The following is a 13,216-nucleotide window of genomic DNA, read 5'->3' as shown; positions in this document are numbered from 1 at the left end:
TTATGATATAAAAAAGTTAAAATTGTGGTTATGCAATGTTTGGTAATACAGGTGCGCCCCCTGCACCCCCATCTGTATTCGTCACTGTCTCCCTTATTACCCAAAATCCTGCCCTCCAACAATGTTTTCAACTAATTCTCTTCCTCTCTCAGTACTCGCTCCATCTATACCTTCTTTCTGTCTCCTCTCAATCTCATCTAGAAGCTACCTCTCCCTGCCCCTTGACGTATTTGCATTATTTATTATTATTATAGTATTCTACCGATTAAGGTAGGTTTCCATGGAGTATTCAAGAAGTGATCTGGGAGCCTCCCTTCCCTTCCAGCGCTGCCTTCTTCAATTCACTGTAAGGCCTACTCCTTTACAATCTATTTAAAAATCCTATTCTTTTCCTTCCCCTCCCTCATTTCCCTAACATTCTATTCTCTAACACCCTTTTCAACATCCCCTCCCCGCTAAGCACTCGCTCCATCCATACCTTATGTCGCCTCCGTATCTCATCTAAAAGCTGCCTCTCCTCGCCAACCATATCCAGCATTTCGTCGTTCCTTTTCCTCTCTGTCCATTTCACCTTCTCCATTCTTCTCCATACCCATATCTCGAATGCCTCCAGTCTTCTCTCGTTGTCTTTCCTCAATGTCTATGTTTCCATACCGTAGAGCGCTACACTCCAGATCAAACTCTTCACTAACCTTTTCTTTAAACTCTTACATAAAGATCCTCTCAGAATCTCCTTCCTATTCGTGAACGCCTCCTTTGCTAGTGCAATTCGCTTCCTGATGTCCTTGCTACTGTGTCCGTTTCCCTCTAATGTGCTGCCTAAATAGTTAAATTGCTCTACCTGCTCAAGTTTTTCCCCACCAACTTTTATCTTGAGTCTCACATTCCTCGCTCTCGACACTTTACAAAACCGTACTACCTTAGTCTTCTTGCGATAAATCCTCATCCCATACTCCTCGCACCGCTCGTCTAACGCATCCACTAGAGCCTGCAGTCCCCTCGTTGACTGGCTAATCAGTGCCTGATCATCCGCGAACCTTACTGATTTCAACAGCATTCCTCCCACGACTGCTGTAAAACCCTCTGACAAAGTCGCGTACTTACGTATCTGGGGCCAGATGTCCACGTTGCTGGTGTTCCAAGGCGTCATGTCCAGGTCTTCGCGAGAGGGGTAGAAGATGATCTCTTTGGGCGGGGGGTCGGGGCCCCCGGAGTGCACGGAGGAGGGGGCCACGGGGGATGTGGCGAAGCCGTCGGAGGCCCTGCGGTCGAGCGGTGGAGGGATGCCGTCCGGCAGGAAGGCGCAGCAGTGGTAGGCGTAGGACAGAACGAGAGTCTGCACGCGCGGGAACACGGGCGGCGGAGGGATCTCGCGCAGCTCCGGGTTGTTGAATGTCTTGAGGTGGCGCAGTCGCTCGTAGCCACTGCCGTGAGGGGGCAGGGCGGGGAAGATGTTGTTAGCCAAGTTCCTGCCAGAAAAAAACAGAAAAGCCATTAAAATAAAACTTAGTACTTTTCACAAAAGTTATAAAAATTGACAATTAATTTTTTTTCTTCATATCTTGACCTAATTGATTAATGGTAAAATAGTTCTTGGAGTATATGTCAAATGTACATGATGCAAACAAGTTGTTAGCCAACGTTTCAGTTCATTTAAAACTATCATCAGGGCTTAGCTTTGCACATGTTTATTGATATTACCATTAGGGATGGTCGGATCGGATACCTCGGATCCAAATATCCGCGGATATTGCCCTTCATCGGATACATCGGATCCAAAGACTTGGAAGAAGTCGGATCTGGATCCGAAATTTTAAATAATAGCTTCAGTGGAATCAACGCCCGATAAGGGTGGAAAGAGTTCCGATTCTCTCTTCGAATGCGCCGTCGCATGCGATTCTTGTCCTACTCATGAACCGTTTTGTTTGAAAGCTCTCGCAGAGGTTACGTAGGGGAATTTCTGCCATGGAAAATAAAAAAGGCAAAATACGATTGGCACATGGTGTGACTCTTCCCAAGTTCCTTCTTCCCAACTTCCCAAGAAATTGAACAATAATCGGGGGAATCTCAGCGTCAGGAATTTGAAAATGCACTTGGATCCGAAAATATCCGAAAGATCCGGCTCCGAAAATCAAGGATCCGATCCGAATCCGGATCCGAAAAATATCCTGGATCCGTCCATCCCAAATTACTATATATATAAATATGTGAAATCAATAAATACGTGCAAAGCTAAGCCCTGATGATAGTTTTAAATAAACTGAAACGCTGGCCAATAACCTTTTTGCATAAAATACATTTGACCTATTCTCCAAAAATTATTTTACCATAAAAATTGATGCACATTTCTCGATTTTCTGTTATAAATATGTTTCAGCAGCGTGAATTTTCTTTGTAGAAAGCTCAGAGTTGCGTGAGAATTGCGCAAAGACGATACTGAACGGACGGAAAAAAACAAACTATGATTGTTACTTACAGATCTTCCAGTTGAGTGAATGGTAGAAAGGCATCTGGGTGAATCTCTTTGATCTTGTTGTCTTCTAGATCCCTGCAAAGGATGGAATAACAAGAATGTAAAGCGATTTTGCGATATCAGGCACAATGAATTCTCTAATACCAACGGTGTTTGAGGAAAATAGTTGACCTTAAGTCATAAACTAACGTAGTTAAAATCATATTTTGGCATGGGATATCCGATTAGCTGAACGCTGGAAGAATCGTAAAATTAGCCTGGATTATAGGAGAACGGAAGAAGTGAATTCCTTGAATGTTCGGAAAATTACAGCAAAGAATTTTTCTTCTCCCTTTTGGTGGTAATACGACGTCCTGTGTGAATTGCTATGTTTTTGATGTTTATTGAGTACTACCATACGTCTGGCGCTCCAAATTACAAGAATATTTTCGCATCAATCTAAGAATCAAAAAATGTTCATCTAAGAAGCTCAGTTGTGCTCCATACAATAAATAAATAAAATATACTAGAATGCGAAAGAACTTGATTTTATTCACTGCAGCTCTCAGCCAACCTTCGATAGGCTAGAAACGAGAACAATTAATGCAGTGCGAAGTTGACGAACACTTGACTCGATTTACGTGACAGGAAAGCATTCAAATATCCTAAAATATGTTGAATTGAAAATTCACGGAGAACATTCACATCAAAAAAATGATGCATAGTACAGGGCAAAATTTTTAATTATATTTGCGTTAGCATCAAATAAACGTTTCGGCGATTCTAAGATTAATTAAGAAAAGAACATCCAGAATGCTATGCTGCTACTGTGCTATAAACATAATATGGAATGGATTAAAATCGCAAATTACGAAATAAAATAAAATTGTCATTAGTCCTCATCTAGTGAAGCAATGCCATGAAGTGAGCTTAACAACTGTTTCTAATTGATTTCAGGCTTTTTGGACGTCATAAATAAGCTTATTGAAAGATCTAAATATTAAAAAAAATACTTCCTCCTTCATTTGAATTTTAACTTCTAACTTTCATGCAATGGCATCCTTTGCCACCTCACCAATTTCGGAACACAGCGTGATAAGCGGTGGGACTTCGAAAAACAATGGAAGGGTTGTTGTACTCTGAACTGAATTATAGAAACGGACGAAACTAAAATATTAATTTATGGATTTGATACAAAAGTCCACACCACAGTTACATATCTTTCATTCTGTTAATAATAGCATAGTAGTTAGATATCACTTGGTTTCAACTCTTCCTCGAACACTTTGTCCATTATACCAACTTAAGTGAACTTACTCCTATAAAAATTTCAATTTTTTATCCTGATTACCGGCCTTTTACTTTTTTCATCAAGGCTGAAATGCGATAACTCCGTTTCACCGAAGTTCGCGGCAAGTCGCCCGACCCCTCATGCCATCCAGATGAACGGCTTGGAGAGATATTAGCCACGACGAACTCGGGATGAACTCTTTGAAAATAATTTCCATCCCTTTATCCCTTTGCGACACTGGTAAGCGTATCTCACGCGTGTGAACTGGAGCGGGAGAAAACTCAATTTTTCTGCAGCTTCCTCGGATCGTGAGCTTTGAGGCGTTATGAAAGGCAGGACTTCGAAAATCGTACGAGTAATGATGTGATCCCGGCTTCAAATGGAAAGAAATTAAAGGAATGTTCGAGTTAAATTTTCAGAGTTTTTGCGTGTAATCCTCGTTGAATCATTGGCAGTCGAGTTCTTAACGACTTGACGTGGATTGCGCTTCGCAATGCATTACTTGAGCCACGACTACTGCTCAAATATCTAGAGCACATCAAATCACCAAAATGAAGGGAAATGTCCCGAGTAAGTCCTCAGATTTGTCGAGGGCGCACATGAAAAAACTCTAATCTGGAGCTTTACTGGGCGTTCAAAGACGATTAAAAAATGACGAGGCCCAGTTGCCGTTTGAAATTTCGTTATGGTCATTGCATTGAATTATTGAGGATTTTACGCACACTGCGAAATTGACAAAAAAACTGATAGAGTTAAAAGATAAGCCACATCTAAGCAATGCTTTTGAATATAGTTAACTCACAAATCCAACTCATAACGGAAAAGATAGTGCTTTATCAGCCATTTGTGCATTCTGAACTTGAATCCGATAAAAAAATACTAATGGGTCTTTTTTTTCATCTTTAATTAGTCGATGCAAATCGATCGATTTTTGTACATACACTTTGAAATATTTAAGCGAATTAAAAAAATAAATCCAGTAATATAAGGACCGAGGAAATCTAAAGAATATTTGTCTATCTTTGAACGTAGGTTTTCGCAGCTACTACTCCGGTGGATGGGGGAGGTTGGACGAGTATATTAATTGACCACCAATTCCGTAATTTCATTCATCGCCTGATGATGCGTCCTGTAACGGTCGCGAAACCTTGCACGACAAAGCGCAACACGCAGCTGCACCCGGAAGCCGTTTAGCAAAAATATTTGTCTACTTTGTCAAAGCTTCCGCCGCCCGCTAAAAACTAATTGTGTGTTACACTGCACTCTCGGTGCGATATCTCGGGAACCAAAGAGTAGAAATGAAACAATTTTGAGGCGACACTCTGCCAATGTCTAACGAGTCGTTATAAAAGGCAAAAAAGTGATAGAATAATCCGAGAGTGACATCATCTTCACTCATGTCCGAAAAACACCCAAAAATACCAAAATTTCAAAACTTTAATTGCGGTGCGGCACGTTTTCCCAGTATCCGATTGCAAAAATAATTTTCATGATTTATTTTCTCACCAAATGGAACAAAACTGGGCGGGCGTCCCAAAAGAAATTCGAAAAATTTAAAAATAAGGACCACTCTAGTGTTACAGCCTTCATAAGCTCCCTGATAAACCACTCCTCGTATTTGAATATTGAGTGAGTGAGAGTTGCACGAAAACTGTCACCCGCACGATTATGCTTCAATCTTTCCAGTTATATATCAGTCTTACAGAAGGAGTTGAAGAAATAATTTATGGCTTTTTCCATACCGTAATTTACTTTGTCCCGAATTATCTTGTCAGGACAAAATAAATCACCATATGGAGAAAGCCAAGTTTTTATTCCTCCAACTCCTACGATTAAGGATTTACACCAAGTTACGCCCTCTACTATTAATTGCATTAATTACTCACAGAAGTTGCAAGCGGGTTAATCCGAGGAAGGCGTCACTTGGTAGTTTGGTCACGTGATTGTGGGCCAGCAGGAGGTCGTGAAGCTGCGTGAGGCCCCGAAATGGCTGCCCATCCAACGACGCCACACGGTTGCTCGTCAGGTCACTGCAAGGGACAATAGAAGCAAGTGTCACTCAAGTCCGGCCCGATTGGGTGAGACAGGGCCAATCACATGATTCGGGTAGCATAAGACCTGCAGTTTAGAATGAGGGCTCTATAATTTAAAAAATGGAATATATTTTCCTGCTGGAAATTCACACCATAAATCTATTAAAATAATGTACGATAAGTTTAAATAAATTTAAACATTACCACAAGAAACGCACCCTCAAATCCACCATCTTTCACTCCATCACGGTTTCAAAACCCTTCCGCCTTTCTGCGCACGCTAAATCTAAAGGTATTTATTTGACCATGTGGCCGATTTAATGGTCCGACTTCATCACAATAATTCCAATAATTTCTTCCGAATAAGCATCTTCCGACTTCGTCCGAATAAGCATCACGAGCGAGGAATGTGAGACTCAAGATAAAGGTGGGGGATGAAAAACTTGAGCAGGTTGAGCAGTTCAACTATTTAGGCAGTACTTTAGAGGAAAACGGATACAGTAGTAAGGACATAAGGAAGAGAATCGCATTAGCGAAGGAGGCATTCATGAACAGGAAGGAGCTTTTGAGAGGATCGTTGTGTAAGAGTTTAAAGAAAAGGTTAGTGAAGAGTTTGATCTGGAGTGTAGCTCTCTACGGTGCGGAAACATGGTCACTGAGGAAAGAAGACGAGAGAAGATTGAAGGCATTCGAGATGTGGGTATGGAGAAGAATGGAGAGGATGAAATGGACAGAGAGGAAAAGGAACGACGAAGTGCTGGACATTGTGGGCGAGGAGAGGCAGCTTTTAGATGAGATACGGAGGAGACAGAAGGTATGGATGGAGCGAGTACTTAGAGGGGAGGGGATGTTGAAAATGGTATTAGAGGGTAGAATGTTAGGGAAACGAAGGAGGGGAAGGAAAAGAATATGATTTTTTCGATAGTTTGAAAGGGAGTAGGCCTTACAGTGAATTGAAGAAGGCGCGCTGGAAGGAAAGGGAGGCTCCCAGCTCACTTCTTGAATACTCCAGGGAAACCTACCTTAATCGGTAGAATACTATACTAAATAATTTGCAAGAACACTTGAAAATCTTCAATTTACTCTCCTTGAACTTCTAAATACATTTTCCAGCGACTCATCCCTCTTAGTGATAACCATCGAGGACCAACAATTTTTCTTATCATGCGATTGGATATTGACCCTTTTCAGACCCTTTCGCAAATCTGGGCCTTGCAGTCGCTCCATCACCCTTATTGGGGGAATCCACCCGAAAAGTCCGTCGTCGTGGGAAAGAAGGAAGGGTAGGCGGTCACTTTCGATCAAAAGCGGGAGACAGACACGGTCCGGCCTTGAGACATCCCTATCTGCGGACGACATAAGCGTCCCATTCCAATAAGAAAGATATCCCCATGCCCACCACGCCTATCTCTTTCTTTATATTGTTTTCCATCCCCCGGAGACGTTTTCCACCCTTTCCGCCCGAGCGAGCGACGCAACCGTCCACCCCCTCTTCTCCGATCCTTTTGGATGACTGAGTTGATTCCCCAGAGGAGAGAGATAGGGACATGTCGGACCCGGGCACTTTTAGGGCGCCGGCCCGGTCCTAAGTCACCCTCCGCCAAGGGTTGGGAAGGGCAGGGATGGGATTCGAGGGAAACGGAGGATCTTTTGGGGTAGAAGTCAGAGGAGAAGGAATTTAAGGAATGTTAGCATTCTTACGCTTCGGCCACTTGCAAAGAATTCCCATACTCCATGATGAAAAATGTAACAATAACCGTATAATAGGGTAGTTTCCTTCATCGAAGGAAACGAAATGCATTGATTGCGATTACTTACCCACCATTAGTGTGTTCATAATACATAAATTATTTGGTTTCAGAAATCCCAGTTTAGACGAATGGCAATGGTCAATTTTAACTGTATTAGAAAAAGGCCAGATTGGCGCCCATGCGATGCAACTCCACGTGACGTCACAGGGACCTAGTTTCTATACGAGTAGATAGGAGTCTTACATCGTCTGAGATTACCAATGCATGCACGAGGCACAGAGCTCAGGGAAACATATCTTAATAATCACCTATTAAAACTGGCTAAGGTCGGAAAGTTTTCTTCGTTTGATAAGGTATTAATAATCCTAATTTAAGCCAAGCACTACCAGCTGGCAGTGTACTCTGCTACCTGCTAGCATCCTGAGTCATATCAGCGCTCAAAGCCTCGCCCCAAGGTCATCTCACACGGCGACAGCTGGAACCAGAAATACGTCACTTGGGGTTTTCCCAGCATTCCTACTTCGCCGTCGTGTTTTCGCTTGCTTGAAAATTTTCTCTTTTCGTTTAAACGCGAAAAATAGATATCGTCATTCGAAAATCTAAGAGCGTGAAATGTGTACTCCAGGAGTAATAATCTTTCGATTTAGGCAATAAAAAACAATAGGAAACCATCCTATTACCATCATTATTAAAGTATTCTGCGAATTACGGTAGGTTTCCATGGAGTACTTAGCATGGAGAAGCATCCTGGGAGCCTCCCTGTCCTTCAAACACTTCCTTCTTCTTTTCACCATATTGCCTACTCCCTTTCATTCTATCCTAAAATCGTATGCTCTTCCTTCCTCTGCCTCGTTTACCCAACATTCTACCTTCTCCTTCATAGTCGGATATAGGGAGGGGGCACGGGAGCATGTCCCCCCCAGTCGCTCAAAAGGTAGAGGAGATTTTTAATACAAATATTAAATAATTTTAAATTTTAACATAAAAGTTTGAATTACATACATATTAATATCTTTTATACAAAAGTTAAGAGTAGGTATATTTCGTGGAATAATAGGGTGGTTTCCTTTTATTTTTTTATTGCCTAAATCGAAAGATAATTACTCCGTACGAATTTCACACTTTTAGATTTTTAAATGACGATATCTATTTTTCTTGATGAAATGAAAAGGGAAAAATTTCAAGCGCGCGAAAACGCGACGGCTAAGTATGAATTCCGGGAAAAGCCCGTGTGACGTCATTCTGGTTCCCGCGGCCGCAAAGTGAGGTGATCTTGGGGCGAGGACATGTGCGCCGCCAGGCGCAGGCTGCTGTTGCAGGCTACTAGCAGGTAGCAGAGTATCCTGCTAGCAGGTAGCGCTTCCTGCGATTTTGAAATAGGCCAGATTGGCGCCCATGCGATGCCACTCCACGTGACGTCACAGGGACCTAGTTTCCATACGAGTGGATAGGAGTTTTACATCGTCTGAAATTACCAGTGCATGCATGAGGCACAGAGCTCAGGGAAACATTTCTTAATAATCACTAATTAAATCTGCCCATGATTCAGCACTGATTAAATCACTAATATTTAATTAAAACTGCCCATGATATGAAAGTTTTCTTCGTATGATAAGGTATTAATAATCCTAATTTAAAGTTGATGATTTCAGGCGTTACTTTATGGAAGTTGCTCATGATGAATGAAAAATGTACTTTGTTTTTCCACATATGTATATTTATTTATACGCGACCGCGGTTTCGACGCACTGCGTCATCATCTGGCGAGGAGTGCAAAGAAAGATCGTCTTATATATAAACCAGAGTAGTGGGGAGTGGTGGGTAATCAAGAGGTAGGGGGAGGTTTGGAGGGAGGAGGGGAATGGGGGGGTTAGGTTTTCCCTGGTTGTAAAAGCCAAGGGGATATGAGAGGGAAGGTGAGATTTTTCAACCAGGGAAAACCTAACCCCCCCGTCCCCCTCCTCCCTCCAAACCTCCCCCTACCTCTTGATTACCCACCACTCCCCACTACTCTGGTTTATATATAAGACGATCTTTCTTTGCACTCCTTGCCAGATGATGACGCAGTGCGTCGAAACCGCGGTCGCGTATAAATAAATATATGTGGAAAAACAAAGTACATTTTTCATTCATCCTAATTTAAGCCAAGCGCTACCTGCTAGCTGGTTACTCTGCTACCTGCTAGCAGCGAGCATCGCAGCGGCGCACATATTCTCGCCCCAAGGTCACCTCAAGCTGCGACAGCGGGAACCAGAATGACGTCGCACGGGCTTTTCCCGGAATTCATACTTAGCCGTCGCGTTTTCACGCGCTTGAAATTTTTCACTTTTCATTTAATCGCGAAAAATAGATATCGTCATTAAAAAATCTGAAAGCGTGAAATGCGTACTCCAGGAGTAATAATCTTTCGATTTAGGCATTAAAAAAATAATAGGAAACCACCCTATTGTTGGAGGTCTCCTGCCGCCAAGTCAGTCCATCTTCACAGGCTTTTAGTATTAATTAGATTGCTTATTATTATACGAAGGAATTCACCCATACCACCTCGGAATGCCGTCGCTTTTTGCCCACGCATGCGTAGTCGACGAGTAAACTCGTTTGTATCTCAGCTTTCCTCTACATCAAGAGGTTGACCCACCATCCGCAACCCGGTGGATCCACTCAGTGGCGTAAAGCTCAGCTGCGAGGTGATGCAACAAATTTACAATATTTAAGATAATGAGCTGAGAATAAGAAAAGTTCCGCCAAAAAAAGAAGGAGCTGAAAAGCCTCAGCGTTACCCCAGAAGAAAGCACTAAAAGTAATTTACCAATTTACTCATGGACATTTTTCGAACTTATAAAAACTAAGAAGAAACCTTTCCGTGGCAAGTATGGGGTCTAGTAATTGAAACCATATCGAATTGCTTGCGAGATGAAGTGTTAAGTGTACCCCCTCCAACTGAACTCCCCCCGAAATGTACCCTCTACCTAGGTGAACACCCTGTAACCTATTTCTGGCCATAGCCTGGTCTACCTCCTTACTATCTCATCTAGCAATTACACCTATTCCCCTACATCCCCAGGAATTCCTCGTTCACTTACGCCCCCGTCTGTCACACCTCCTTCTCCAACCTCTTTCTCCGCATCGATGTTTTCACCCCCGCACAATGTTCCAGTGCATAAAATATTATACAGTCTCGGCCAAACAGGAAAAAAACGGATTATTTAATAGCCAGTGAATTGTCGACGAAATCGGATTCATTTGACCTGATGCATTCTAATCTCCACTTTTCTCGCCATTACATCACTTGAACACCGAAATCTTCTTCTTTCTGCTTTCCATAAATTCAATCGTGTCAGGCGAAACATGATGGAACTCCTTCGTGATGAATCAAAAAAGGAAAGACAATGGAAAGCAAAACTGGTCGCATTGCCTTTCCTGCCATTGTCTTTCCTTTTTTGATTCATTTCTGCTTTCCATTATCTCTCCCAGTGAAGCATCTTCCATCGCCAATGACCATTATTTTCTCGGCCCATATAATTCCCCACATGGGGATGAAATAGTTAATCCTAGGCTGAAGCAAGTGAAGTCTTGTGCTCTCTTGAAGACTACCAACAGAAGCTAGACATAGCATTACCAACATATCATTAATAGTGCGAGGGCGAGTCATATATTGACATAGGTGACATATATGATGAGGCGCCCTCGCGTCAAAATTGGAGTGAGATAAGAGACACGTTCTGTTTTCCTTCGACCGGTCGACTTTGCTCGAACCTCGCTCATTGATTTCCAACCCGTGGGGCGGAACAAAAAGGAAAGTTTGGCATTCCTGTCCCTCTATCGCTCCGCCACCCATTGGAGGAGAGCCATGATGTCGTCATAAAAATCTTTACGTCACTTTAAACTTACGGCACGAGGGACAGTAACGGGGCTGGAAGGGTCCCAAGAAGTAGAAATCAGGGGGAACACGATGGTAGGTGAATTTAAGCGTGAGCCGATATGGCGCGTATATATGGTTAATGATTACTGCGAACCGACAGAGGGTCTCAATGGAAGAACTTACTATCCTGCGAAAAAATATAAATTTTTCCGAGCTTTCATTTCACTTGCTTTAGCCACAGATTTACTATTTCATCCCATTGCGGGGAATTATATGGACCGAGAAAATAATGGTCATTGGCGATGGAAGCTGCTTCACTGAGAGAGATAATGGAAAGCAGAGGGAAGAAGATTCCGGTTCTGAAGCCTTGCAATGGCGAGAAAAAGTGGAGATTAGAACGAATTAGCCCAAATGAATCCGATTCCGTCTAGAACTCACTGGCTATAAAAGGATCCGTTTTTTTATTTCGTTTGCAAGAAACTGCTGGATTGGAGGAGAGGTATTGGAGGATCGACACTATAGAAAGTGAGATAAAGTAATTAATAACACAGGGCAACAAAAAATTTTGTTTGAAAACTTTTTTTATTTTAGCAGCTGATCTTTATAGATTTTGATGTGCCGAATCCAAACCTGGCCTTAGTTTTTTTGTATCACCCATAGTTTCCAAGCAATATGTATTTAATATTTAGTCTAATACCCCTATACGGTATTCAGGGAAATCAATGAAACACTGTGTTACATCATAAAATTGTTTGTATTTACTGTTCACTACATCGTGATAAAATTGTTTGTATTTGCTACAGCGTGATAATACAGGGTTCACTTGTCAACTGGAATTGGTCTACATTTTCTTTCCCTTTTTTCCTTGAAGCTTCTTGTGTAGCTTTTCTGCGATGAATCGCTTGCTGAACTTCTCGGTGAAGGACAATCAGTAATCCCCATTATCTTCGTTCATTAGACCTACCTTTTCAATTTTATTATAACTATAAAAAGCTGTTAAATTCTAAAAATATTGCTTGATTTCATAAATATCGCTGTAAAATGTGAATAAATGGTGGGTGATACAACTTTAAAACCATCGTATTTGGATTCTTTTTTTAGCAACTTTAAAAACATAAGAATAAGGTATTTTCAGTAAAAAAGTTTTTTCATTGTTGGCCTATGTAATAAGAAATCCTACCGCTGCCTCTTTGCCATTACATCGTCAAAATTAACATTATGATTGGTGAAAGTGATTTTTAGGCCGTGAGGGAAGGGTATGGAAGGAAGGGAGGAGAGAAACCCGGCGTCGGCCTTAGCGAAACGAAAGGCGCCAAGAGGACCACGGCTTTACGTCCCATCTGACGGACGGAGTGTTGCTCTTGAAATGTCCTCCACACAATATTCAAGCAGGGATCGGGTAGTCTCTGAAAATTTTCTTTCGCCGCCGGGATTTGAACCCCAGCCCACGGGGTGGGAAGCCAACACTCTAGCCAACAATAGCAACTTGATCCCCTTGAGTTACCCTCAGGTTTTACCGCGCCCATTCAGGCCTTAAAGAACAGGTCGGTGCAGATTCATGGCGTCAAAAGAGACGACGAAGTAATCGGAGGAGTTGGGAGAAGGCGTGAGAATTTCGAAGAAGTGTGACTAGAGACTGGAGGCATGTGGAGATGTGAAACTCATAATATGAAGGGATTACCAGGAATACGAGTGAAGGCATAGATTTTTACTGATGAGGATACCGCCTTCATATCGAACGGTCGTATATTGTCTTTTTCCGTGTGGAATTACTCCTTTAAAACTTGTACCATCATCTTGAAATTTTCAGGGTATTTGGTTTCAGGG

General features: G+C 42.2%; 1 protein-coding gene across 1 annotated transcript in view; it reads right to left on the bottom strand.

The window, feature by feature from the left end:
• LOC124163049 (leucine-rich repeat-containing G-protein coupled receptor 5) overlaps positions 1-13,216 on the bottom strand; it is a 287,787-nt gene that overhangs the window by 19,719 nt on the left and 254,852 nt on the right. Inside the window, exons 12-14 of the mRNA XM_046539833.1 lie at positions 5,630-5,773; positions 2,477-2,548; positions 1,105-1,469 (exon numbers count right to left, since the gene is read on the bottom strand). Coding sequence (XP_046395789.1) covers positions 1,105-1,469; positions 2,477-2,548; positions 5,630-5,773 — 581 coding nt within the window. The remainder of the gene's footprint in view (positions 1-1,104; positions 1,470-2,476; positions 2,549-5,629; positions 5,774-13,216) is intronic.

Source organism: Ischnura elegans, chromosome 7 (assembly GCF_921293095.1).
Source record: "Ischnura elegans chromosome 7, ioIscEleg1.1, whole genome shotgun sequence".
NCBI lineage: Eukaryota > Metazoa > Arthropoda > Insecta > Odonata > Coenagrionidae > Ischnura > Ischnura elegans.
The sequence above is the reverse complement of the archived record's forward strand: the minus strand, read 5'-3'. Positions and strand labels throughout refer to the sequence as shown.